This window comes from Schistocerca nitens, chromosome 2 (assembly GCF_023898315.1).
Source record: "Schistocerca nitens isolate TAMUIC-IGC-003100 chromosome 2, iqSchNite1.1, whole genome shotgun sequence".
NCBI lineage: Eukaryota > Metazoa > Arthropoda > Insecta > Orthoptera > Acrididae > Schistocerca > Schistocerca nitens.
Genome location: NC_064615.1, coordinates 770,218,645 through 770,242,626, shown reverse-complemented (window position 1 = coordinate 770,242,626; position 23,982 = coordinate 770,218,645). Strand labels below are relative to the sequence as shown.

At 37.8% G+C, this 23,982-nt stretch overlaps 1 protein-coding gene across 1 annotated transcript in view; it reads left to right on the top strand.

Annotated features, from left to right (window-relative positions):
* The window catches only part of LOC126237012 (tRNA-dihydrouridine(20) synthase [NAD(P)+]-like), a 75,980-nt gene extending 52,972 nt beyond the window's left edge, over positions 1-23,008 (top strand). The window contains exons 5-6 of the mRNA XM_049946740.1: positions 3,237-3,566; positions 22,630-23,008. Of these exons, the coding sequence (XP_049802697.1) occupies positions 3,237-3,566; positions 22,630-22,741 (442 nt within the window). The 3' untranslated portion in view covers positions 22,742-23,008. The remainder of the gene's footprint in view (positions 1-3,236; positions 3,567-22,629) is intronic.
* Positions 23,009-23,982: the final 974 nt, after the last annotated feature.

The window sequence follows — 23,982 nt, the reverse complement described above, 5'->3', positions numbered from 1 at the left end:
TTGCAACTTATTCATTGATCCTATAATCCTCCTGGCCTCAATTCCCACTAGTTACTGCCTCATACGCAGCTCCACCCCTGCCTCAGGTCCCTAACTTCACTTAGCTTGCACTTACATACTCCTCTCCACAGCTTAATTTTCCTCCGTTCTACCTCTCTTTTCAATCCACTCTTTCACATCATTGTGCACTGTGCACAACTCCTCTTACCTGTCCCCAAAATGAACTCACTGGTGTCATATTCGTATCCCTTGTGCCTTCTGTCCCTGTATCCCAGCTGTCAATCACCCTTACCCAGCCCTCTCTCTCTTCACTGCCTCTTTTCTCCCCAAATCGGTTTCCCCAAGATCAAACGTAACCCCAGTCGAGCAGCAGTGCTGGAGCACAGTGCAGTCAGCCACGACAATAAAGCTTACACCTCCGTGTGTGCATGCGCATACACACATGTGCACTTTGTAGCTCTGTAGAAGGATTCATCCGAGAGCTTGAAAAGTTCTGTCTCTTGTTTATATCCTAGTTGATGACTCAACACTTCTGCTGTTTGGTGAGTTGTTAGTTCGTTACTTTAACAATCTTACACTAATTTATCAGTCTGGAAGTCACTGAATGATTGAGCAAACACAAAATATTTGCCTATTTTTGATAACATTTAATATTGGTCACAATCAAGAAACTGAAAACATGATACGAGTTTGTTGAGCCCCATAAAATACACTTTTTAACCATTAATGCTCCATCATTGGTGATGGCACTGTCAGTGAAATGTTTAACTCTAATTAAGAAGCCAGCAATTAACCATAAAAACTGAAGCAACTGATGTGGAGTCAGCTTAATATCTGTTTTCAGGACTGAAGGATTTACTGTCATAATTAAAACAAAACAAAACGAGTTGAAAATATGTGGCTGAATAACGGAGGCCGTAAAGGAAGATAATTCATTCAGAAATATTGCATATTAGAGGAAAAAAAATCAGTGTTTGTATCAGTGTACTGTCTCACAATATGTTCTATGGATGTTCTCAATTGTCCTATAGCCATTAACTGTATCCAATACCCTTTTTTTTCCCCCAATCAATATAGCCTGCAAGTTTACCAGTTGTGAATTTTTGCTGTAAATATGGTTTTGCACTTTTCCTTTCAGAACACAAGAACGTTTTATGTTAAGAGTAACTATTTAATGTAGTTTATTGCTCATTTGTATTAATTATGACAAGAGAGAGAGGGAGAGAAGATATTGGGCCAAACATGATACAGCCTAAAACTTAATACCCTTAAATCCCACCATTAGGCTTCCTAGCCTAGCACTCATATCTGACAGATGAATGATCACCATTACTGTCATCTACTCCCATTTGATAAGACACTGCACACAGATTTCAGGTTTAATTCTGGATATTGATGATTGATATGATGTTAAACTTGATCCACTGTCAGCCACATACTGGTACTGAAAATTACTGCCATGTCAGGATCTGAATTGGCTGTATCTTGAGTTACCCAGTGGTCATATTTACTGTTGGAGACTAATTAAGACTGTTGTATTTAATTACACCAAAAGCACTTCATTTTGTAATTTATAATTGAAGAGTAGCATAAAAATATCTTTCCTTTTTATGCATATTTGCATGGGATACCTTTGCAAATTCATCTTTAAGGTGCAGTCCATCTTCATAGAATGTTGATTGTAACACCTGTGTTGAAATATGTTGTTCTTGGTGAATGACAAAGATATAAATCTTTACATTGTTTTTATAAAATCAAAAAATGGAAAGCCCAGGCTGGAATAACAACAGTATGGGGAAGATAGTTCACTATTCTCTTAGAGGAGGTGTTGAGTCACAGACAGACATAACGAAAAAGAATGTTGGAAATGTTCAGCTTTGAAAACTCACACATTCATTTAAGTACAACTCTCTCACACGCAAGACCACTGTCATTTCTGGGCACTAAGGACAAACTATAACTGTATCTGATGTGAGCAGCAATGTTGTAGGGGTGGGTAGTCGGGGTCGGGAAGAGGCACGTGATGGTGAGGGGGAGGGATGGGAGAAGGCACTAGTGCTATGTTTTTTACTGTAAACATCATTCTGAAAACAGTCGCTTGCTGAAATTAAAGCATAAGCCAAACATGACATGACCTCCCATGTTAAAGTAGATATTTATTAAATGTACTGTGCATTAAAAAAGTATTCCATATTGTGAAAGATGAGAGTATGGACTGAAACGAGAAAAAAATGTCCAGTAAACATGGATTCTGAAATGCCTACAAACACTTGTTCAGGAGAAGAGATGTGTTTCACAGTGGTGAAAATGAACAAATGGTCATAGCTCTTAAGATACGCGTTTTAGAGACTGTGTTTACTGTACATTTTTTTCTTGGTTTGGTCCTCTCAAAACAGGGAAACATGAAAGCAAAGAGCATGCAGCAGAAGAAAGAAAGAAATTAGCATTTAACGTCATGTCAGCATCAAGGTCATTAGAGATGGAGCACAAGCTCAGATTGATTCAAGGAAAGGAAAGAAAATTAGCCATGTCCCTTTAAAGGAACTGTCCCATCATTTTGGGAAATCACAGAAAACCTAAGTCAGGAAGGCGGGATGCGGGTTTTGAACTGTCATCCTCCAAAAAGCGACTTCAGTGTGCTAACCACTGCGCTATCTCATTCAGTTGCAGTAGAAGAGAGGTGTTTGACAATACGGAGGGTGAACAAATGCTCATGGCTCTTAAGGTATGCATTTAAGAGGCCATGTTTAATGTACATTTTCTTGTTTTGGACCATACTACCATCTCCCAAAACACGCAATACCTTTTTTTAACCCTTGTATGTGAAGAGTATTAGTTTATGTAAAATTTTGATGTTACATGCACTCTTCTCAGTTATAAGTTTTTGGTGAACACCTGTTTTATGTCATAAAAAATGATAGGAGAAAAAGGAGGCTGGCACATCTATGCCACTACACTGTGCCAACTGAACATACAATCATTGCATGTTCTGTTGGCACAGCGTAGCGGTGGGTGTGTGTGTGTGTGTGTGTGTGTGTGTGTGTGTGTGTGTGTGTGTGTGTGAATTCACTCTTTTTTTTTTGTATCCCTTTTGACACCTCAACAATTCCATTATTTGGTGAGCTGTCTCCTTATGTCCTAAATTATTACATTCTGACAGAACTTTCCTTATAATGCACATTATCACTAAATGTTACACTCAAACATAATGCTAACCATCATTTTTCCTATTGCAGTTCACTCTGGGATTTAAAGGAGTATTGCTGCAATAAACAAGCAGAATATAGACAACTTGGTTTATTAACAAGAGAAGATGTAGTTCCTTCTTCTTTGCAACCAGCTGCCAAAAAAAGGAAACTTTCAGAGGAAGAAGAAAACATCACTGAATGGAAATGTGTATTTAGGAGAAATGATTATGCTTCTGACACAGATTTACCAAAAACACGACTATTAATGTGGTCCCGGAAACAAGGATTGAAGCAACCCATTTACAACACACAACAGGAAGAGAAGCTTTTCAAATCAGTTGTCACATTGAATGGGAAGAAGTATAGTTCATCTTATTGGTAAGTTCTTATTGCTTCATCAGTGTACACACACTAACAACACTTCATAAGAAAAAGTATGAAAACATTTATGCATAGATGTTTTACATTTCCTTGATTTAAGACTATGCCAAATCCAGGTTTTCTTGGAAAGGGTATGCATGTTTGTATTAGTACTTGTCAGTATTTCTGTGCAAGCGATGTATTCAGTCTCATGAACCACTTCTCGACTTTTGTAATCACCAAATTTTTTATAGCTTGAGAAAAGTTTCAGTAAAAGATAATGATGGAGGATATTAATGCAAAAGTAGAACAAAAACTAAACCAACACCAGCGAATAAGGGGACTGATGACCATAGATGTTAAGTCCCATAGTGCTCAGAGCCATTTTTGAACCAGCGAATAATTTTGTGTTTGATACTAGAAATAACAGAGGTCACACATTAGCAGAACTTGCTGAAAACAACGTGTTTGTCCTATACTTCTAGAAGAAAAAAATGGGCTCGGCAAGAACCAAATGGAACTAAAAGTGAATTGGACCATATTTTATCAAACAACAAAGAAATTGTACATGGTGTGATGATCCTAAGCAACTTTAGAGTTGCAATTGTTCATAGACACAAAAGATGGAGAATAAAAAAATAGAACAAAGCTAGAATGAAAAACTTCAGAAGTATTGACTCTGAGAATTTATCTAAGAATAGAGATGTATACCACATTAAATGGTATAACAAAGATTTCATAACCAGGTGTTAAACGAAGACTTTTCTATGGGCAGATGCGAGCTCTAACTGTAGTTCATTAGTTATGAACTGCAGATTAAAACTGAAGAAAATGCAGGAAGGATACGAGACCTGGATTAGTTAAAGAGCCCAGAGGTTGTTCGGAGTTTTAGAACAAGCATTAGACAAGGACTGACTGAAACAGGGCAAAAGGAAAATAATAGAAGACAAATGGGTAGCTTTGGAAGATAAAATATTTGAAGCTGCAGAGCATCAAATAGGTAAGAAGGCAAGGACTAGAAAAAATTCTTAACTAACATGTATCATATTGGTTTTAATTAACAAAAGGAGAAATACAACGCAGCAAATGAAGCAGTCAAAAGGGGAGTACACATGTCTCAAAAATGAGATTTGCAAAAAGTGCAAAGTGACTAAGCAGAAATGACTAGAGGAAAAATGTAAGGCATGTACTATCAAGGGAAAGATAGATTCCACCTATAAGAAAATTAAACAGACCTTGTGCAGAAAGAGAGTGGCCGCATGAATATCATAAGCTCATATGTCAAGCCAGTACCAAACAAAGAAGTGAAAGATTGAAAGTGGAAGTGAGAGCCATGCTACAGTGATTTGAGGAACATCATAGTGATCTCATGTTGATGCCTCGGTGATCAAATTCACCTGATATAAATGCTATGGAACCCATATGGGTTGCTATCGGGTGCCATCACCATGTGCGCAAATCAGTGGCCCGTTATTTAAGCGAATTACAGGACGTGTGTAGACATCTAATGCCAAATATCTCCACAAACCTACCAACAAACTGTTAGATCCCTGATACACAGAATCAGTGATGTATTTCATTCCAAAGACAGTCAAACAACCTATTAAGCAGATGGTCATAATGTTTTGGCTCATCAGTGTAAATTTGAATGTTAGGAAGTCTTTTCTGAAAATGTTAAATATGGGCAATAAGCAGCTTAGACAAGAAGAGATAGCAGATTTTGATATGTGTTGCTACGGAAGAATGCCGAAGATTGGATAAGTAGATGAAGTAACTAATGAGGAGGCACTGAATCGAATGAGGGGAAAAAAATTATAGCACAAATTGACTAAAAAAAAAAAGCAATCAATTTATAGGATACTTACTTAGGCATCAAAGAATTATCTATTTGGTTTTGGAGGGAAGTGAAGGGGGTAAAAATAGTAAAGGGAGACCAAGAGGTGATACAATAAGCAGGTTAAAAAACAGGTGTATGATGCAGTAGTCATGCAGAGATGAGAGAAGAAGAGACTTGCACGGGATAGACTGGTGTGGAGAGATGCATGAAACCAGTCTTCACACTGAAGACCACAACAACATTGCCATCAAATTAAATTAAATGCATTTAGATTCTTAGAAACATAAAGAATATTTTTTATCAACGGTACTCATTAAAACAGCAATTAATTTTCAATGCAAAAGAAAATCTCGAATGATTTAAGGCAGCTATTAGAGAGTGAGAGTATCAAGTGAACAATAATAGGAACATGACAGAATATACTGAATCAAAGCTATTCATTAAAGTCTGTGACAGGATGTGGGAAGATAAAATGAAAAACTGGTTTTAAAAATAACTAGAAACAGTAAGAGTATGCAAAAAAGAAAACAGAAACTGATGTTGGTTAAAAACCGCCTGTCATCAGTTAAGATGGCACATGTCACACTAATTAACTGAGAGAAATTGTACATAACTTTCCACAATTTCATCAAGTATTTGTATAGTTCAAGAAATGAATCAAAAACAGTGATAGTAATGAAAATAATTACATCAATTAGTAGTTCCAGATGAGGTGTATAAAGTTGTTTGAGGCATGAAGATGATGGAGTTTCTAAAGAAAAGGTGAAGCTGCAGGCAGATACGAAACTGGAATTTAATCAGATAAAGGACCTAGCTGACATCAGAAGTGGTTATAGCACCATGGACAATCTGCAAGTTGTGAATGAAATTATAGAACATAGTAGTGAACACAAGTACCACTTAGTGTGTGATTCATGGATTTTTGAGAAAACATTTGACATAGCTTAAATTAATCTATACTAACAGTCCAAGAGAAACAAGGCATTGATTAAATCTCTACTGGTAAACTGAAGAATTTATACATCAACACCACAGCTTCCATTACACATCATCAGGATATTGGGAAATTCAGAAGCACAAGAGAAACCAAGGAAAGGTGGTTCCGTATCGCTAAAACTATTTTCAAAATTTGTAGAGGAAGTTTTTATGCCCTTAAATTAGGAGAATCCACAAGGAAAACATGTCAATGGAAAGCGTACTATCAGTTTGTATTGTTTGTTTTGATGTCTGGCAGGGAGACATGCACTATTAATGTGAAAATTATAAGAATCAGTAAACACAGAAGAGATACATGTTGTAATTTATGGAAACATGAAAACCAACATATGGATCAGAGAACACAATGGAGTGGAAGATATGTTCTTACAATTGTAATGAAAATGAAAACAGTGTGGGGGACACATGTATCCAGGTGAATGAACCAAGGAAGTTCTTTGCTACCAGTGGATGACAGTAGAAAACATGCAGCAGCAGTGTGGTTGCATATAAGTGAAGATTGTAATACAAAGAAAGATCTAGAGGGGGGGGGGGGGGCGGGGGCGGGCTTTATCTAACAATGGAAATCATATGGATTATTATCATTATTATTACTATAGTATGTGTTGTATTTTTGGCCTGTCCCTACCTTCTTAATAAGCTATCCACTTTCTGGTTACTTAATGGCTTGTTAACAAATTTTTACCATTTTCAGTAGAATTCTGGTGAATTTTTGATTATTTATATCAGATCTGTACATTCTTCTCCGAACAGTTCACTGACATTTGTTGAACTTTCCGTGTTCCTTCTTTCTATGAAACCACTGTATCTTTTATTAGTGTTACTACAATTGTGATTCTATTGATCATTCAGTCCTTATATAGAAGATGATTTGAAAAATTCTTTGGATGGACCAGTATCTGAACTGCAATAAGTGGTATAATATTTTTGTATGTGACCATACACACGGAAAGCTATGTTGAAGTTTCATGTAGAGTTAAACACATTTCACTGAAGAATATTTGTCTGTTGTGGTCACACAAACAGTGAATGTGACTATTCTTGCCGTAGTAGAATGGAGCAACACACAAACAGCAAGTTTTGTTTCTAGTGCTGGAAAACGGTGATGGAGGCCAAAGCAGTATTGGTGCAAATGAGCAAAATAGATACCAGTAGCAAAAAATGTGCTTACAACTAGTTCAAACACTCTTGGGATGGAAAATAAACTGCTGGTTATCTGGTTGTCTAAACTTCCTCACTAGTGTTGTGTGAAAAGATCATCACCTTCCCTTTAAGGATCCCCATATAAAGCCGGCCGGTGTGGCCGTGCGGTCTAGGCGCTTCAGTCTGGAACCGCGTGACCGCTCCGGTCGCAGGTTCGAATCCTGCCTCGGGCATGGATGTGTGTGATGTCCTTAGGTTAGTTAGGTTTAAGTAGTTCTAAGTTCTAGGGGACTGATGACCACAGCAGTTAAGTCCCATAGTGCTCAGAGCCATTTTTTTTTTCCCCATATAAACTCATGAAACAAATCCATAACACTTGCATACTAATTAAATAGACTGGTAACAACTCTAGCAGCTTGTCTCTAAAGTTTTTGGATGTCTTTCCAAAACTGACCAATTGGAGATCCCTGACACTTGAGCAGTACTCAAGAATCAGTTGCACAAGTAGTCTGTATACTGCTTTCTTTATATATGTGCTGTGCTTCCCAACAAGGTGTAGTCAGCATTCCCACGTTCCCTACAGTTGACATTATGTACTCGTTTTCATTTAGTGTCTTCTCTCAGTGTTACACCTTGATATTAAATTGATGCATTGAAGCAGCTGAGCCAGCAGCATACCATTAATGTTGTATCCAAAGATTACAAGCATGTTGCTCCTACACATTTGCATTAACTTGTATTTGTCCACATCTAAAGCAAGCTGCCATCATTGCTGCAAATAGATTATTATTACTTCTTCTTTCTCTTCTCAGATGTTATGTCTGGTCAAAAATGGAAAGTGACGTGGACCTTGATCAAACGTGACTTCCTTTAAACTGTACGGTACTTGTTACATTGCATTTAGGAACTTTCGGGTAATTGAACATGTATCAATAATTACATATTTCTGTAGTTGTATATATACGTTTGGATGTAGCTGTACTGCGTTGATGTACTGGTGGATATTGTGTGCTGTAGTTGATAGTATAGTTGGTATGATGTCAACTTTATCCTGATGCCACATGTCTTTGACTTCCTCAGCCAGTTGGATGTATTTTTCAATTTTTCTCCTGTTTTCCTCTGTATATTTGTTGTATTGGGTATGGATATTACGATTAGTTGTGTTAATTTCTTCTTTTTATTGGTGAGTATGATGTCAGGTTTGTTATGTGGTGTTGTTTTATCGTTATAATGGTTCTGTTCCAGTATAATTTGTATTCATCATTCTCCAGTATATTTTGTGGTGCATACTTGTATGTGGGAACATGTTGTTTTATTAGTTTATGTTGTATGGCAAGTTGTTGATGTATTATTTTTGCTACATTGTCATGTCTTCTGGGTATTCTGTATTTGCTAGTATTATACATCCGCTTGTGATGTGATCTACTGTTTCTATTTGTTGTTTGCAAAGTCTGCATTTATCTATTGTGGTATTGGGATCTTTAATAATATGCTTGCTGTAATATCTGGTGTTTATTGTTTGATCCTGTATTGCAATCATGAATCCTTCCGTCTCACTGAATATATTTCCTTTTCTTAGCCATGTGTTGGATGCGTCTTGATCTATGTGTGGCTGTGTTAGATGATACGGGTGCTTGCCATGTAGTGTTTTCTTTTTCCAATTTACTTTCTTCGTATCTGTTGATGTTATGTTATCTAAAGGGTTGTAGAAGTGGCTATGAAATTGCAATGGTGTAGCCGATGTATTTATATGAGTGATTGCCTTGTGTATTTTGCTAGTTTCTGCTCGTTCTATAAAGAATTTTCTTAAATTGTCTACCTGTCCATAATGTAGGTTTTTTATGTCGATAAATCCCCTTCCTCCTTCCTTTCTGCTTAATGTGAATCTTTCTGTTGCTGAATGTATGTGATGTATTCTATATTTGTGGTATTGTGATCGTGTAAGTGTATTGAGTGCTTCTAGGTCTGTGTTACTCCATTTCACTACTCCAAATGAGTAGGTCAATATTGGTATAGCATTAGTATTTATAGCTTTTGTCTTGTTTCTTGCTGTCAATTCTGTTTTCAGTATTTTTGTTAGTTTTTGTCTATATTTTTCTTTTAGTTCTTCTTTAATATTTGTATTATCTATTCCTATTTTTTTGTCTGTATCCTAGATATTTATAGGGATCTGTTTTTTCCATCGCTTCTATGCAGTCGCTGTGGTTATCCAATATGTAATCATCTTGTTTACTGTGTTTTCCCTTGACTATGCTATTTTTCTTACATTAGTCTGTTCCAAAAGCCATATTTATATCATTGCTGAATACTTCTGTTATCTTTAGTAATTGGTTGAGTTGTTGATTTGTTGCTGCCAGTAATTTTAGATCATCCATGTATAGCAAATGTGTGATTTTGTGTTGGTATGTTCCAGTAATATTGTATCCACAACTTGTATTATTTAGCATGTTGGATAGTGGGTTCAGAGCAAGGCAAACCAGAAAGGACTTAATGAGTCTCCTTGGTATATTCCACGCTTAATCTGTATTGGCTGTGATGTGATATTATTTGAATTTGTTTGGATATTAAGTGTGGTTTTCCAATTTTTCATTACTATGTTTAGGAACTGTATCAATTTAGGATCTACTTTGTATATTTCCAATATTTGTAGTAACCATGAGTGGGGTACACTATCAAAAGCTTTTTGGTAATCAATGTATGCGTAGTGTAGCGACCTTTGTTTAGTTTTAGCTTGATATGTCACCTCTGCATCTGTTATCAGTTGCTCTTTACATCCTCGTGCCCCTTTGCAGCAGCCTTTTTGTTCTTCATTTATAATTTTGTTCTGTGTTGTATGTGTCATTAATTTCTGTGTAATGACTGAAGTTAATATTTTGTATATTGTTGGTAGGCATGTTATGGGGCGATATTTTGCTGGATTTGCTGTGTCTGCTTGATCTTTAGGTTTCAGATAAGTTATTCCATGTGTAAGTGTATCAGGGAATGTGTATGGGTCTGCAATGTAACTGTTAAATAATTTAATTGTTGGTTTCAAATTAATGATATGAATATAATAGAGGGAAACATTCCACGTGGGAAAAATATATCTAAAAACAAAGATGATGTGACTTACCAAACGAGAGCACTGGCAGGTTGATAGACACACAAACAAACAAAAACATACACATAAAATTCAAGCTTTAGCCTTTACAAATGTCTGCTTGTGTCTGTGTATGTGCGGATGGATATGTGTGTGTATGCGAGTGTATACCTGTCCTTTTTTCCCCCTAAGGTAGCTCTTTCCGCTCCCGGGATTGGAATGATTCCTTACCCTCTCCCTTAAAACCCACATCCTTTCGTCTTGCCCTCTCCTTCCCTCTTTCCTGAGAAGCAACTGTTGGTTGCGAAAGCTTGAATTTTGTGTGTATGTTTGTGTTTGTTTGTGTGCGTATCAACCTGCCAGCGCTTTCGTTTGGTAAGTCACATCATCTTTGTTTTTAGATATATGTTAAATAATTTAGTTAGATGTGAATGTGTTGAGGTGAACTTCTTTAGCCAGAAATTTGCAATTTTATCTTTTCCAGGGGCTTTCCAATTGTGCGTAGAATTAATTGCTCGGGTGACTTCATGTTGCAAAATTATCACTTCAGGCATTTGTGGTATCATTTTGTATGTGTCTGTTTCTGCTTGTGTCCACCGTGCATGCCTGTTATGTTGTACCGAGTTTGACCATATGTTGCTCCAGAAGTGTTCCATGTCTGTTATGTTTGGTGGATTGTCTATTTTAATGTGTGTGTTATCTATTGTCTGATAAAATTTCTTTTGGTTTGTGTTGAATGTTTAGTTTTGTTTCCTTCTATTTTCACTTTTCTTGTATCTTCTAAGTCGTTTGGCCAATGCTTGTAATTTCTGCTTCTTTTCATCTAATTGCTCTATCGCTTCTCATTGTGAGATTTTACCTAACCTTTTTCGTTTTTTGTCTGATATTCCATTTCTTATAAATTGTGTTAGCTGTCCGATGTCTTTTCTCAGTTTTTCTATTCTGCTCTGTAGCTTGTGTTGCCATGCTGGTTTTGTGGGTTTCTTCTGTGTGTTGGTTTGTTCTGATCTCTGCCTAGTGTGTATATTTAGTGTAGTGAGTGCTCCTATATAAACCAGTAGTTGTAACTCTTCATAGTTGTATTTTCATTTATTTTGTTTTGTATGATTGTGTTGATAGTTGTTATTGTTGTTTCGACTTTTGGGTTATTTGGTGGTCTATGCAAGAATGGTCTAATGTCTGTATTTGTGTCTTTGTATTCTATATATGTCAACTGAAAATTTTCTTCTATATCTAACATGTGTGTCACTTCATTTTCACGTCGTGTTCTTTGTTTGTTTGCTCTGGGATGTTTGAGTCCATTACTGTATTTTCTTCTTTTTCTGATTGTACATTATTTTGTTCCAGTATTTGTTGTACTTGTTGGTTGATGTTTTCTAATTCTGACTGGGGTATCCTGTTATTTTTTATTATTACACGGATCTGATCAGCTAGTCGTTGTTCTGTTAAAAATTTTAATTCTGGGTATCTGGTAATAAATGTTGTGTATACTTGTGATCTGTATCCAGTTGTGTTGGTTCCTAAGTTTGTTGCTTGGTAATAACAAGAACATGAGGTGTCGGTTAACTTCATCTGACCATCTCATCCTCTGTCTTTGTTTTCCTTCTGGAGTGGTTGCAGGAAGCATATCCTGCAAAACACCTCTATTTGGATTTAAATCATTTTCTGTGTGGCTATCAGTGTCGTTACCATTGTGGACGGGCATAGGGTCCAAGTTTCGTCCCCGACCATGACAGCGCTTGTCCGAGGCTTCATTAGTTCTGTCCTGAACCAACTAATCACACTAAAAGGGGGGTTAGCCCTATTAGTGGTTTGTTCTTTTTGTCGCCTTATACGACTGGCAGAACATACCGAAGGCCTATTCTTTTCCCGGGCCTCCACGGGGTTTATTATTATTATTATTATTATTATTATTTTACATCAGCACTTTGTAACAGGGTCATCAGTGAAATGCAGCACATAGCACTGAAAGCATGTTTATACAAGCTATTTATACAAAATACGCAGCGCTTGGGGACCACAGCACAGCTGCATCACCTGAGGATGTGCTTATAACAGTCCGAAACCGGTCGTGTGAAAATAAAGTAATTTACAACTGAAGCAGTATTTTCAACCTCTGCTATTTATACAAACATTGAATATGCCAGAATTCTGGTATTTGTACAAACTTTGAGTATTCAAAATATACAAGCATTGTTGTTGTTGTTGTTGTCTTCAGTCCTGAGACTGATTTGATGCAGCCATGTTACTCTATCCTGTGCAAGCTTCCTCATCTCCCAGTACCTACTGCAGCCTACATCCTTCTGAATCTGCTTAGTGTATTCATCTCTTGGTCTCCCTCTACGATTTTTACCCTCCACGCTACCCTCCAATGCTAAATTGGTGATCCCTCGATGTCTCAGAACATGTCGTACCAACCGATCCCTTCTTCTAGTCAAGTTGTGCCACAAACTTCTCTTCTCCTCAATTCTATTCAATACCTCCTCATTAGTTATGTGATCTACCCAACTAATCTTCAGCATTCTTCTGTAGCACCACATTCCGAAAGCTTCTATTCTCTTCTTGTCTAAGCTATTTATCGTGCATGTTTCACTTCCATACATGGCTACACTCCATACAAATACTTTCAGAAACGACTTCCTGACATTTACATCTATACTCGATGTTAACAAATTTTTCTTCTTCAGAAACGCTTTCCTTGCCATTGCCAGTCTACATTTTATATTCTCTCTACTTCGATCATCATCACTTATTTTGCTCCCCAAATAGCAAAACTCCTTTACTACTTTAAGTGTCTCATTTCCTAATCTAATTCCCTCAGCATCACCAGACTTAATTCGACCACATTCCATTATCCTCGTTTTTGCTTTTGTTGATGTTCATCTTATATCCTCCTTTCAAGACACTGTCCACTCCATTCAACTGCTCTGCCAAGCCCTTTGCTGTCTCTGACAGAATTACAATGTCATCGGTGAACCTCAAAGTTTTTATTTCTTCTCCATGGATAACTACTCCGAACTTTTCTTTTGTTTCCTTTATTGCTTGCTCAGTATACAGATTGAATAACATCGGGGATAGGCTACAACCCTGTCTCACTCCCTTCCCAATCACTGCTTCCCTTTCATACCCCTCGACTCTTATAACTTCCATCTGCTTTCTGTACAAATTGTAAATAGCCTTTCGCTGCCACCTTCAGAATATGAAAGAGAGTATTCCAATCAACATTGTCAAAAGCTTTCTCTAAGTCTACAAATGCTAGAAACATAGGTTTGCGTAACAAACATAAAATATTTTAAAATATTTTTAAAAACTTTCAAAAAATTATAACAGGACAGCTTTGGTAGCTAAATGTGGGCTAGAATTCTGGTGCTGAGGGAGGAAGCAGTGCAGTTGAAGGAGGACTGATGATGGTCACAGTGACTTGTTTATTGAGGCTTCATTACAATCATTAGTGGGCAGTGAGTAGACTACGACAGCATCTCCCCATAGTCAACAACCTGCAGCTGCGTACTGTGTGTTTCACTGCTGGGTGGTTGCTGCTGTGTCATCAGGTTTCCATGTTTCCTGGCTGTAAGAGGATGGCTGATGGTGGGAGCTGCAAAGACGTTGATGGTGATTATTGTCTGTGCTCAGAGTGTAGTGGTCTTCTGTTGGTACCCTGGCGAGGGCTGTGTTGGCCAGAATGTCCTGTCATATTCCTGGGATGGCGGCCAAATGTGGCATCTGGAGGCTTAGTGGCAGGCAGCGGTTCATGTCCTGGCTGAGGAAGAAATGTGTGCGCCATTAGTGTGGCAAGGAGTAGCACAAGCTCAACGTCACATCAGTGCCAGCTGTTCAGTGATGATCGGCTGGTTCGCTTGTCTGTAAATAGTGATTCTCTGTGCTGATTTGTTCTGTTTTCTGTGGTTATTGTGCCATGCCAAATTGTCTGGAATGTGTTGGTGACCCTCTGGCTGTTGTAATTAGGTTGTGATACTCCTCCAGGCTGTCATGCATTGGCGGTAAGTGTGATCTTTCATCACGGAAGCATGGCAGAGTCACTGACCATACAGTCCCCTTGCTGGCTGCAACTGACTTGGCCTGGCATTGACAAAGATCTCCTCTACTTGTTCCAAATCTTGTTTATAACTTCATCCTTTTACAAAATGATAAATACTAAGTAACAGATAATTACGGGCGATCGGGTTTGAACTGACGAACAGCAGCTTGCCAATCATTAGCACTAACCTCTGCTATGCCATACTGCATGCACTATAATTTACAGCATTTACAACATTGCTCCCTCTCCAGGAGAATCAGTGACACGCTGTTTCAGAAGTTCTCATTGGAGCTAACTACAGCACCCAGCATCCAAATTTTGTGACTGGTCCTCTGCATGGCGATGCTTGGGGATCATCACCATCTGGTCATGTAACAACATGCTATGATGAGTATTGGAGGTAGCACCTTTCATTGAAGTTTTACAGTGTCTCGAAGGTCTTCAGTCTCCTCGAATATTCCATCATTGATTTGTGTCTGTGGACTGTAGTAGGGCTTCATATGGAGAACATGGACTAGATCTCTGTGCTTTTGTATTTTTGATGAAGGGTCATAATCCTCGACTTCATATGTGATGTCTGACAAGTGATGAAGTAACTGACCCAGAGTAGTGATTTGGTAACTTTTCCAACAGTCCTACTTTCCACAGGCATATAAATCCAGTTTTTAAGTCTTCTGGGTTATAGCTCAGTCGCTTGTGCTTGGAATTATAGCACTCTCTGTCTTTCTCCAGAGTATCCAGGGTTTGTATGTGAGACAGCTGCATTGCTTCTTCATTCCTGGGCGATAAGAAGTTTAATGTAATCATCCTGAGCACCATCTGGCTGAAACAGAAACAGTGTATCCATTGTCACTTTGGGATCATGACCACAGAGCAGAAAGAACGGTGTGAAGCTCGTGGTGTATTGCTTCATTGTGTAGTAGGTGAATGTCATGACTTGCAGTATTGTAACCCAATGTTTCTGTTTGTCATCAATGTACATCAAGAGCATATCTGCCAATGTCTTGTTAATGCATTCTGTGAGGCCATTTGTGTGTGGATGGTTGGCAGTTGTCTTCCTGTGGGTGATGTTGAAATGTAAAGTTACCCCTGATATTTGTCTCAAGTGGAAAACTTTTCCACAATCAGGGATCATCACATGTGGTGCTCTGTGTTTCAAAATTATTAGGTATTCTACAAGAAACATTGCAATGTCTGGACTTTGGCAGTTGGCACAGCTTTAGTGACAGTGTAGCAGGTGAGCAGTTCTTCCATTTCAATGGAATGGCGCTGCTGCAGGCGGGATTGATATCAGATGCCCCAGAGGTAACTGCGGCATGTGCTTACATTCTTGGCATTCCTTACAGTGACTCACATAGTGTCTAATGGATTGGTAGATACCTGACCAGTGATGTCTTGATCTGATTTTGTCTATGGTCTTTACTAATGTGAGGCGACCAGATGTTGGAATGCGATTGAAATACTTCAGGATAGCTGATCATTGATGAGATGGTGTGACAAGCAACCATTTTTGCCCAATCAGATCATAGTTCCTTTTATATATTGTTCTGTTAATTAATTCCAATTCACCTTTGGTCGGTTCCTTCTACACAGCATCTGTGGCTTTCATCGGTGCTAGAGCTTCCCGCTGTTTAGCAGTGATGTCATTTAAAGCAGCAATGACTGAAATTTCACCAACATTGCTGTGTTCTACCAAAGGATTCCTTGAGACAGTGTCCTTGTGTTTGAATCCATTTTTGTATACCTCTGTGATGATGTACCCTTGAAGCCTCTGTGCCCATCTCAACAGTCAATCAGACAGATCCTTCAGGGCAGTCAGCCAACATAGAGAACAATGGTTTGACACAGTCATGACTGTTTTGCCAAATAAATACAGCCAGAATTTTTTTGATGTCCCAAACAACAGCAAGGCACTCTTTCTCGGTTGTAGAATATTTCATTTCAGACTGGGAGAGCACTTTGGAAGCATTTCACCATTTCAGCACCTTCCTGAATGTGCAGTAGTACTGCACATATCCCACAACTGCTAGCATATTTAAGATCTTTCTTGCCATACATTGCTAGGACTAGAGAAGATATCAGTGTCCCCCTAAGGACAAGGAAAGATCTCTCTTGCATCTCTGTCCAGCAAAATTTGGCACCCCGCTCCATTAGAGCTTGCCAAGGACGTGCCTTGGTACAGAAGTCCTTTATGTGTTGCCATTAATAAGAGGATATACCGAGAAAACTCACATCGTGGATTGGAAAATTGTGACTGCTTATATTTTCTCTGGATCAGGATAGACTCCATTACTATTCAATAGCTCCCCAGAAATTATTATTTCTTGGATGGCGAGGAGGCACTTTTTTGCATTTCAACAGGGGCCTGCAGTCTGATCACACTTCAGCACTGTCGTCAGGTGGCTTAGATGTTCTTCAAATGTTTTTGAAAAAAAAAAAAAAAAAAACAATATCATCCAGATAGCAAGACACATAATCCATTTAAGTTGTTGAAACAGGTTGTCCATCATCCATTTGAAGGTGGCTGGAGCACTACATGTTGCAAGTATAATGACTTTAAACCCATGAAGGCAATCAGCAGTTGTGAAGATAGTTTTTTCATGGTCAACCTCTTCAACCTTGCTTTGCCAGTAGCCTATCTGCATGCCCTTAGTTGAGAAATACTTTGCTTTTTTCAAGCTCTCTAGGGTGTCATCAACGCCCGGCAATGGATGGATGTCCTTCTTTGTGATTGTGGTCAGTCATTGGTAGTCAGTGCAGAAATGCCTTATGCTGTCCCACTTCTTCACAAATACCAGGACACACTGAAGATTCAATGGAGTCATCTTGCAGCATCTTCTTCACTTTCACCCAGATTACCTGATATTCAACCAATGACATTTTTTTGAGTTTTAGTGTGAGCGTGTTTTACTGTCGACCTCTTGGTCTGTCTTTTCCCCACTCCAGATTTGAAAGCATACAAAAATTGACACAGAGTGGCTATCACTTGCCAAAATTGTTCCTGGGTTTAACCAGATACTATTAAAATGACAAATTCTAAGGGCTGTGTTCTGTCATTGTTAGTTATTCTTGCAATCCATCTTTCTGTTGGCTGGACATAATTTGTATAGCACAGTTGCTTTCATATCATGGAATATAGTCTTCTTTAGCTGAGGTGATAAGTGTCTGGCATTACAGAAAAGGAAGCTCCTATGTTGAGTAGTGCCTAGACATGTTTATCGTTGATGATGACATCAGTGAGATTTCCTGATATCTTGGTTGTCAACTATGGGGGATTTGCATCTGCTACAGCCTCACCTACATAGATGCTTGCCTTGCTTAGTTTTCCTGACATTGGCAGCGAGGTAAGTGCTGATTGACTGTAATCGTTTGCAACTGAGTGCCATAAATATAATTTTATGATGGTTGACTTCTGGCAACATAGTAGTCATTGACAACTAGCTTACTTTCTCTGCAATATCATACAGTGTGCCGAAGGTTGTCGGCCATGGAAACACACTGATGTGTTTCATTTGTCCTCTAAACATCTGTTCTTCTATGGGATGTTATACTTGGTGTGGGAGTTGGTTGTAACTGTGTTGGTTGGGTGCTGGGTGGTTGGTTGACGGTGGCCAAGTCCATTCTTCCTTGCGTGTTTGGCTGGTTGTGGAGATTGAGTGCTAAAGATCAATATACGTCTTCTGCAACATTCTCTGTTACATTCTGCCATGTCAGGTAAAAACTCATGGCCGCTGCCTCTTGCTTACTCAATCCGACAGGTCTGGTTGCGATGAAATGCTGTATCACTTCTCTCACTAATTAGTGTGTAAAACATGTAAGATCAAGGTCTGGTTGCTATGAAATGCTGTGTCACTTCTCTCACTAATTAGTGTGTAAAACATGTGAGATCATGGTGGTCTTCACAACTTCCTTGGGGATCACATTCAGAAGTGAGATATACTCTTTTGTCCAGTTCTTTTCTGTTGCATTTTCTCGATGCACTGGCACCACTTCATGAACTGTGCAGTTTTGTGACATCCTTTACCAGAAGAGTTTCTTACATATCTTCTCTAACTTCTTTTATCAAGTGTGAAATTTGGCAGTTTCTGTCATGTTTGGATTCACCATACATCATAGGGCCAAAGCATTCTGTATGTAGGACTGTGCCATTTCCCCATGATGCTGGGCCCTGTTCATCAGTTGTTCTTTCGCTAAGTGGAATTGCAGTTTATTGTCACCAAATGTTCCCTTCAGTTTGACCTGGAATTTATTCCAACTATTGAGCTTCTTGTCATCATTCCCAAACCAGTGCTGGACTGTGTCGTCTAAGTAAAGGTGCACATTTGCCAATTGCATCATATCATCCCACCTGTTGTATTTGGCAACTTTGTCCAAACCTTCCAGTCATTTATTTGGATCCTGGCAAGCATCTCCAGAGAACACTGATGGATGGCTGACATGCTGATGAGTTATTGATGACTTGGAATTCATCGGTCTCCTGAATATACAGACTGTGGGAATGATGTACTGCTTGTATTCCAGTTCCTGTCCGTGTAGGTGATGGCTTTTACGTTGCCTAGTTGGAGCTGCAGTGATATAGATGGTTTGAACTAACTGATGTCTCCACCAGACAATGGCACATAGTAATCACCTTCATGTCCAAATCCAAAAGCGGGTTTGCCTGTGAAATACAACACTTACCCTTAAAGCATGTTTATTACCAACACCAGCATACTGACAATACAGACCTGAATTCCTGGATGGAGAGAACAGCTACTTATACAAACACTGAAGATTCCAGAATGCTGATATTTATACAGACATAAATGTTGCAGAATATACACATGTTACAATCATAAGATATTGAAAAAGCCTTCCAGAAATGATAAATACTAAATAACAAAAAATAGCGGGTCGTCAGCTTTGAACTGGCCGCCAACAGCACTAACTACCACACCACGCTGCACGCACCATAATTTGCAGCAATATAGTTAATGTGTTGTCTGACTGTGGCAAAGTTTTATCTATGCAAAATGTCTGTGCAAAGGTAAATACGAAGCTCATTTTTAAGACACCAGAATCTTCAATGACTGCACTTAGCATTGTTTTATACAAATGTCTTTGCAGAATGCATCAGGTTATTGGTTATTTTTTCTGTAGTAGGTCTCCTGATGAATTTATTTCACACAATTCTCTCTCTCTCTCTCTCTCTCTCTCTCTGCCCCCCCCCCCCCCCCCCACATGCATGTACGCGCGCACACACACACACACACACACACACATTATGTGCACAGTCAATCAGTCCCATTGTCTGTTAAGTGTGTCCTTTGTCACTAATTACAAATCAGAACTTTGATAGACTGCATGGTGTCTCACTGGTGTGTATCGTACATGCTTATATTCTGAAATCGTGGAGGTACTTATGCATTAACCAGTATTGAATAGTTTTCTAGTGTGAAAACTTTGCAAGCAGTGTGGAAAAAGAATTGTTCTGCTTGAAAACAACTCTTTTTTAGTTTTGAAGTTGTATCAGCAGTTTCTTTTATATTTTCAGGGTCTTACAACACTGTAAAATTAATTAATATGTACATGCTACCCATACTACCTTGAAGGTGCTGTTATTTGAGTTGCTTGCCAACTTATGTATTTAATATCTTCAATGTATTTCAATGAGATTACATCACCCAGGAGAAATTATGTATTCTTTTGTGGTGAAGTATCAATATGTGGTGAAATAACAAACTTTTTTATTTCCAATTAGTCTGGTATAAAATTGATTAATTCCACAGTACAATAAATGTTTAATGTGGCCAGCACCCTGTATCTTCAGTAAGCTTCAAATTCTGTCTTACAACTGACACATTTAAGAAATACAGGTTCTGACTAAAAGATTCATCTGCTTTCACAAAACTATGTCTTATAGATGAATGAATAAAGATAGTAACTTGAGATCCATTTTAACTTGTGCATAGAACTATGAAGTTTTTACTTTCAAAGGAACCATCTGATTTTATGAGGGCTTATCTTTTACAAGTGTGATTATGCAACCTTGGGGTACTTTTTAGAATTCCATTTAGGATCAAAGTCTTAATTTGAATTTCACAATTGTTCAGCCTGCTGTTGTAGCAATTGAATCCTGTATGGTTTGCAACACAAACATCACTGAATGTCCTCATGCCATTAGTGAATTATTAAAACTGTAGTACGCTCAGTGCCACTTTGTACAAATGCAAAATGCTTTCTGTTGCTGTGATGCACATTGAGTAATGAATGAGTAAGCAATCTAACTGCACCAGGAGACCCCTTCTAGTGTGTGGCAGAGAGTACTTCATGTACTACTATCATTTGCTCCTCTTTCTTGTTCTATTCTTGGATAGTATGAGAGAAGACCTATATCGTTAAGCTTAATTTTGTACTTAAATTTCTCTCATTTTGCTGTCTGGTCATTTTGCATGAAATATGGGGAAGGATGTAATATGTTTGTTGACTTATTGGAATGTGCATTATTCAGAATTTTGACAATGAAACTTTCAATGACACTCAGTGCCATAGAACTTGAGAATTTCTGTGACAAGCTAATGCTTATTAAACAAACTCTTAATGATATCTGCTACTCTTTGCTGAATGTTCCATATCCGTTCTATTGATCCTACCAGGTAATGGTGTCAAACTGTCAAGTAAAAGAAAAAATTGGTAAAATGAAATTCTTGAGAGCTGCTTCCTTTCTACGTTGATTACATTACCTTAAGATTCTTCCAGACAGTCTCAGTCTGGCATCCTGATTTTGCTCATGTCTCAAGGTTTTGCATCACCGGTATTTTGTTATGCCATTCCCTCAATTGTTATCACAATTTTATTGTTACAAACATATTTTGAATGGAATTCTTATGTATTATAGCTGTGATAAAATCTTGAACTGGATGTGACACACAGTTGATGTGCCCACATTTCCAGAGATGTCATTAATGTGTTTCAGTAATGCCATTAACAAAAACTACATCTGTACATATTATGAAAATGTGTGTGTGCGCGCGTGTGTGCCTGCGCGTGTGCGTGTGTTTACATACATACGTTCCACATCTCCTCCTAAACCATTGTACCAATTTCAACCGAACTTGGTACACATATCCATTACTGTCAGACAAAAATTGCTGTGGGGGTAACAACCACCAGCCTATCATAGTGCAGCAGATATGGTTTCATAAAAAATGAGATGTGTGGAAAACTGCCATAACATACATGCTGTTTAAATGTGTTTTTGCTGTGCTGTATTCACAATAAATTTTAAGGGCAGTATCCACATACTGACAGAAGTATATCATGGTTCCACACATAGATCAGATGATATGATGCCATAAACACAGAGATGTGTGAAAAACTGTCACATCATGCATGACATTTAAATTTATTATGTATTTGCTACTAACTGTATTCACAACATATTTTGCTGACAGTAACCATATATGCCACTGATTGTACCTACACAAATATATCATTGTATGATACATAGTTCAAAGATACATGAGATACATGAAAAAATGCTGCATCATTCATGAAGTTTTAACATATTTATTCTTTACTACTAAGACATTCCCACACTCGAGTCAACTTAAGGAAATAGCTGACACCTGGCAGCACTCTTGGCAACTTTCAACTGCAAAGCGCAATTGGTTCAAGGCAAAAATGATAGCCATCTGTACACCTATGAAGAGGCGTTTCTATGGAGCCATTTACAAGACCACGTGGTAAACATGCAAAGCAGCTGTGCCCAACATACTTCTTATACATTTATACATTCGTATGTTATGCGTATTTCTTCATATAACTGCTTCATGATTTCAAAGGTGTTTTCATGAATACCTGGAAGTGAAATTTTTTTATACTTCTATACAAACACAGTTTTTTTTGTTTTTGTTACTAATAGAAAATTTGCAAATTGAATATTCAGCCAATGCCAGGTTTGTCAGCTAGTAATTTATGTGCATTCAAAAAAGTGTTTTTCTTACAGGGAAAAGAACAAAAGAAGAGCTGAACAGTCAGCAGCTCTTACTTGTTTGTGTGAGCTTGAAATTGTGGATGTTGCTGAACTGGTGAAGAATGGAAGTGTTCGGAAGAGCTGACACGTCCTCCAAAATAGGAAGACCTTTATTACCTCTCTAACTTCTGTATTATGAATGTAAATATATTAAATTATTGATTTAAATAACCTGTCTCCAGACCCATATTTCCCTCAGAATGTATATGTACATTCGTACACTATATTAAAGGTGTATTAAAGCATTTGACTATTCTCGAGCATTTTAAAACATTTGACTATTCTTGAGCAGAGTTGATAGATAATTGTTTTTTAATACATTTTGCTAAATCTTTTTGTGATATTTCCTGCTGATGCCTTTTCTATGTTACAATAAAGAATTTTTTCTGAGAAGCTGCTAAATTGTGCTTTTATTTATGCCTTTAACTCTATTTAAAATCTTGACTGGTGGCAGATGTAACAGCATTGTGCAGCATGTTTCCAGACTTATTTTTTAAATTATTTTTACAGTTTTGACATTTACATTTTCCGCTGATACAGTGTTATGTCACTTTGTCATAGTTTGTTATTTAACTAAAAAGAAAATATCTGTATGGACACACTTTCTGTAGTCTACATTGTTCCTGTTTACCACCAACTTCCAAATCAATTTTGGTTCAAATAAATTTATTTCTCTCACAATTTGTGATGTACAAATCTCCCTGCAGACAGACTATCATGTATGGCAGAATGTTTGCTGTGCAGTTTTATTCATACATTGAGGAATGTATTTATATTTTTTACAGTGGAAACTTGAGTGTGAAGTGTTGTTCTTCCATTCTACTGCAATGCTGCCAATGAAAGAAACTGAGATTTGCTTAATATTTCATAATCAGCATTTGTAATCTCTGTATTGAGCAGTTACAGATTGTAAAAGCTATGGACATGGAACTGATTGTTTATTATTATCTATACTGTCTTGTTCGAGCTTGAAAGTCGCCAACAGTTGTTCATAGGAGATTAGGAGGCAGTCGATGTATTATTAATGACCCATTTGTATTGACATTAGCTGATATAGTCATTGGAAGTCAAATTCTGTAAACATTTGTATAAAAAGTTTGTGTGCCTAAACCACTTAATACATATTTGAAGGAAATACACAGAAAATGTGTTTTTCTAGAGGAAAGTATTACAGGTTTGTTTCGCTGCAAGGTTGCTAACAGAAAATCAGAAGCATTTGATTAAGGACATGGTATGTGTATTTAATTATTTTTGTTGTACTTTATAACATAGAGCTTAAACTTCTGTTTTTATTACATTATGTGAACACCCATTTGACCAGAAATC